Source organism: Papaver somniferum, unplaced genomic scaffold (genome assembly GCF_003573695.1).
Source record: "Papaver somniferum cultivar HN1 unplaced genomic scaffold, ASM357369v1 unplaced-scaffold_133, whole genome shotgun sequence".
NCBI lineage: Eukaryota > Viridiplantae > Streptophyta > Magnoliopsida > Ranunculales > Papaveraceae > Papaver > Papaver somniferum.
In genome coordinates this window covers 5,803,783-5,809,264 of record NW_020622492.1, presented here as the reverse complement: position 1 = coordinate 5,809,264, position 5,482 = coordinate 5,803,783, and the positions used below count along the sequence as shown (strand labels likewise).

At 36.7% G+C, this 5,482-nt stretch overlaps 1 protein-coding gene across 1 annotated transcript; it reads left to right on the top strand.

The window, feature by feature from the left end:
* Positions 1-1,335: 1,335 nt before the first annotated feature.
* Positions 1,336-4,283, top strand: LOC113333733 (transmembrane protein 53-like). Its single transcript, XM_026580151.1, has 4 exons — positions 1,336-2,098; positions 2,533-2,635; positions 2,980-3,191; positions 3,394-4,283. The coding sequence occupies exons 1-4, from the start codon at positions 1,443-1,445 to the stop codon at positions 3,662-3,664; spliced, it is 1,242 nt and encodes a 413-aa protein (XP_026435936.1). The 5' UTR covers positions 1,336-1,442; the 3' UTR covers positions 3,665-4,283.
* Positions 4,284-5,482: the final 1,199 nt, after the last annotated feature.

Genomic DNA, 5,482 nt, shown 5'->3' with positions numbered 1-5,482 from the left:
CCTAAAAGTTTAACGCCATTACTGGGCTTACCAATATAATGGGAAAACACCTTTATCAAAGATTCGTGAATCTATTGAAGGCCAAAAGACTCCAATTTTCGTAATATTAAGATGTAGACCCATACTCGGCTCTTCATATTTTATAATGCTCAAAGCCTTGGCCACCTCAAGCGTATCTTCGATGATAGTTCCGTCATCAAGATACCAGGCATGCAAATCAAGCTTACAACAAGAAGCAATAGACTTCACAAGCGGATGTAGTGTAAGAGCAAACAAAAGGGGACCGAGAGGTTCGCCTTGTTGAACACCAAGTGCAGAAGACAAAATATATGGTCATAGTAAAGTCTGGTAGGCCTGGCATAACAAAACTCAAGTCATCGAGAAATACCTGGACACTGAAGTCGAACCTCCTTAATGAGATGAGATCTGCTCACCATGTTGAATGCATTAGAGAAGTCAGTAAGCAACATTGACATCTTATCTGAATGACTTTTCAACTCCAATATCCCATTTACAACATGTAAAATACCCTTACGTCCAACCGGCACTCCAACACCAAATTAAATTATAATATATTTATAGGATAGGGGTAAATTTGACTTTTCAATCACATTAAAACCCCTATCCACTTATTGGATATGAACATCAATGCAGCCCCCAAATCCTATTGGGTTGCAGGCTTGCAACCCCAGTAGGATTCTTCTTATAAGAGCAAGTCTTATGATGGAATCCAACCTATTCCAAGTGTGGAAAATCCATGGAATGCCAAGTATAATGGCTTCCAAGTTGGGGCCTTCCATAGAAAATCCAAGCAAGGATTCCATGATTTGCTGGAATGGTCAGTGGAATCCATGGAAACGCTAATCAGAATAGCGTAAAGCGCTATTCAGAATAGCGCGCTAAAAGACAAAAAACGCTAATAAGAATAGCGTTGAGTGCTATTAAGAATAGCGCTGAGTGCCATTAAGAATAACACTTTTTTAATCCGTAGATTAAACTGAGTTGTTGAGAATCTAACGGCTGAGAAAAAGCGTTATTCTTAATAGAGCTCAGCTTTATTCTTAATAGCACTCGGTGTTATTCTTAATAGCATTTTTTTAGCGCTATTAAGAATAGTTTTTCTACTATTCCACCGTTACACTTGCGTTTCCATCCATAGTTCCAAGTGCTGAGGTGGCGTGGAAGGTGGATAGATTCCACTATAAGACTTGCTCTAAGCATGCATAATGCATGATATTCCAACCATACATGTAGTTTGACAAGGTCTTGCGTCGCAAATCTTAACGTGCCAAACGGACCCTCAAAGTGTTTACATCAGCAGGGGAATTAATATCCAAATCCAAAATAGCTTGGGGAAAAAAAGAATCCAAAATTTCACACCACCGTCGGAATTCGGAAACACAAGAATTTAGTTTCATTTTCCCTCCATCTCGTTTCTGGTCATGGAAGCATCAGTGAGACTGTTGAATTCCTCCAATCTTCTATCAAATCGCCATCTCACACATTCAATTCTCCACAGGAATTCACTTAAACCTCTCCCAAAGACCCCTTCATTCTCATTTCCTCGTCAAAACCCTAGATATCCAATCTCGGCTCGAATTAGATCATCATCTTTTTCTGTTCCTTTTCAACATTCATTCAATTCATGGAATTCAAACCCCCTAGGGTTCTTTCTCTCCTTACTTTCTCCATTTCAAGGCTCTTTTAGTTCTAACAATCATTTTAGCAGTGGAGGTATTTCTGATTTGGAAAAGAATTTTCTGATTTGGGATTCAACTTCAAATGGGGTTACTAGGAAATGGGAATCAGGGGTTCTGAAAGATCAAAATTCTGCCTGTACTGTTGTATTGTTAGGTTGGCTAGGTGCTGAACATAAACATTTGAAAAGATATGTAGAGTTGTATACATCAAAAGGAATTCGTGCTGTGACATTTGTTGTTACGGTGAAAGAATTGTTAGGGTTTGATTTGGGGAAGAGAGTTGAGAAGAGGGTTTCTGCATTAGCTGAGGAATTAGTTTCTTGGTTAGCAGATAACGAGAAAGACGGGAAGGAGAGGAATTTGATATTTCATACTTTCAGTAATACTGGTTGGTTAGCGTAAGTTGGTCCAATTTAGCTTATTCTTATATTTCTGTTTCTCAGTTAATGTTATATTTCTTTGTTGATATGTCTGTTTAACAAATGTGTTCTTAACTTTGGCATGTTTGAAATCTTGAAAATTTCAATACAAAAACAACATTAGTGGTGAACTTCATGATTTCTTAAGAAGCCAGTGACGTCTTTCTCTTTTAATTTTCTTATTTGGTGTTGAGGAAATGAACTCCAGATGAGACCTTGGGTTGGTGGCGGTGTGCTTTTTTTGTAAATGGAGGGAACCACTGACATATTAGTTGACATGTTCATACGTGTTGAATTGTAAACTTGAAAGTTTGGCATTCTTAAGCATTATGTGTTATCGTTTGACAGAAAATTCATTCAAGTCGTGGTACTATTGTATCTGACATTAATGTATTGTTTTAATGTGTACACAGCTATGGAGCTATTCTTGAACACTTGCAGTCCAGTGGAAACTTCCTTCGGTCGATTAAAGGATGTGTGGTTGATTCAGGAGCAGCTCCAGAACTAGACCCAAAGGTTTGCTTAACACAATTTTTTTCTTCTTGTCTAAGGACTATTTGACTATTTGGGCAATACTGACCAATTTGTCTTATGCGATGCTGATTAGTGATATGGCTAGTCTCAACTGCCTATTCCAGAGGTGTCTGAATGATGTTCCGAAATAAACACATGAATTATAGTAACGCCTATTTTGGATCTTAATTAGAATAGCATCTGATTATTATAATGGATCATGTTATTCCAAAATCGATTTTTTGTTAGTTTCTCTGTTCTGGTTGTGAATCTCTTGAAGCTGGTAAGTCATGCTATGTGGAGTGAATAATAATTTATGACCTTATCCCTTTTATGTACCTTGATAGGTCTGGGCAGCAGGATTCTCTGCTGCACTGCTGAAGAAGCGAGGATCCTCAATTCTTCCTTCAGAGGGGTTTATAAGAAAAGCTAATGGATCCACACCTGACAAAAGCATTTCGAATTTGGAAGAGGATGAGCCCTTGTTTATTGAAACCATGCTTCTGGCAGTCTTAGAGAAATTCTTCTCCTTCATCTTGAAGTTGCCTGAAGTAAATCTGTAAGTTTCACAAGGTTACCTTCATAAAATTCTTGTTTTAGTAGCTTATCAGACATCCTCACGTACTAACTCATTAATTAGAGAATGTGTCGAAGAACTACTTAGGTCTGGGACATTAGTACTGTAATTGTTCGTGACACATTGCTTAGCTTTATGACTATATGATATGCTTTTAATTTTATTTCTTTCTTTTGCTTTACAGAAAGTTAACCAAGATCATCTCCCTTCTCTCAGCCGACCAGCCTACTTGTCCTCAACTTTATCTCTACAGCACAGCTGACCGTGTTATTCCATTTCAGTCAGTAGAGTCGTTTATCAAGTTTCAGATAGGGATGGGTAGAGATGTGGGGGCCTATAACTTTGAATCGTCCCCACATGTTGATCACTTAAGAAGCTTCCCCCATATATATTCAGAAGTAATTCACAAATTTTTGAAAGGGTTTGTCGCTAAGGTTGGCCATCCTGAAGCCTAATGAACCGTGGAAGTTGAAAATTAACTCTGAAACCAAGTCCGGTCGGCAATGAGATGGGCAGAAAGGTAAAATGCCTAATTTGGGTTCTTGATTCTTTTGTATTGGGATTTAGGTTCATACATTGTTTTTTGATTGCCTTCATTGCACAATGATTTCTGCACACAAACGATTACAAACAAAAATGGAAGAACAGCATTTTCTTAGGCATATCATGGTTGTCGTATGGTATTGTTTGGATAGTTGGTTGAAGGTGGGTTTTTCCTATTAAAGGCATGTTAATGTGCATTTTTCTTTATTTGAACTGTCAGTTTTCTCAATCACTCTCTTACACGATGGTTGCTACAAGGATGTATTTGTTGTTTAGGTCTTTACCCGACAAATAATTGGGCTTCAACACAATGATACTTATCCCTTTGTACTTTCATAGCTCATGCGGAATATTATTATGCACATGCTTTTGTTTGAATTGGTATAAAACACTTTAGGGTGGACTGAGCCTAACAGAGCTGTTAGTTCTGTTGCCGCTTAAAAATGCTGTATAAATCTTTCCATCAGCTGGAGTTCTGTAATTCTGTATAACTCTTTCTCTGTCTCTCTAATTCCCGCGGTGTATTGTTAACTTTCTATCCTTCATCTTCAGGTATGGTGTTTTTCTCTAAATATAACCCATTTTCTCTCTCGAGATCAAATCTTGACATCTGTTTTCTTTTTTTCCTCCTGTTAGACCTGTCAATAGTACTTATCGAAACGGATATAGTTTCTATCGTATCCGTTACCGATAAGGATTATCAGATATCCGATAGCATCCGACGGATATTCAAAAATATTTTCCATATCCGTTCCGGTAACAATTTCGGATATCCGATAATATTCGGTAATATCCGATAGTATTCTATTATAATAAAAATAATTTAATTTTTTTTTTAGTCTTTGTCTACATTTCATAACCTAAAAAAAAAATCAATAAAACCTAAGGAAACTTAACTTAATAAAACCAAATACCTTGATCAAATGCAAAAATTTCACTTTATAAATTATTATATCACTAGATTTGAATAAAACTCAAATCTCCTCTATCAGAATTGTCTCCGCTTTTCTCACAACCAACAAAACTAGTTGTATTTTTGTTCTTCCATAATATTTTTATTCATGTCTTCACACACTACCAAGTTATTAACGAAATATATTATTTAAAAAAATTTGCATATGCATTCTTTAACGGATATTATTATCATATAGGATAATGCCTGTATCGTATCCGTTTCATGGAAGTAAGAATATCTGATAAGGTATCCGTATCCGATATCCATCATCCCAAATTTCGGATAATATCCTAACGATTCGAACGGAACCTGACGGATGTTGAATATTCGGTTATCCATTGACAACCCTTATGACATCCCTCGATAAAGTGTTCGATAAAACATCCAAGACAGATTACACGATTTCTGATTATCTTGAAACTAGTTCTAGAACCCAGCATTGAAACAAATTTCCGGACAACCCAAATAATTTAGTTCTCTTGTTAAGGAGAATTAGAGGTGAAGGAAGAGATGTAGAGACAAGAAGGAGAATATCTTATTAGAGAGATTAGTTGTTGTAATACATAGGTATCTTTATATACAAATAAAGGGGAAACAAGATGGACCACACATCCATGGGCCGTAGGCCCTGTAACACTCCTCCTTGTGCGATTCAATAACAAAACTTTATACATAGTTCTTCATATATAGTGCTTTGAATGTAGTTATTCAAATGTCGTCTCTCTTTGATGACTTGTGCCGAAATCAATCGCCTTACTAAAACTTTGATAAGGAA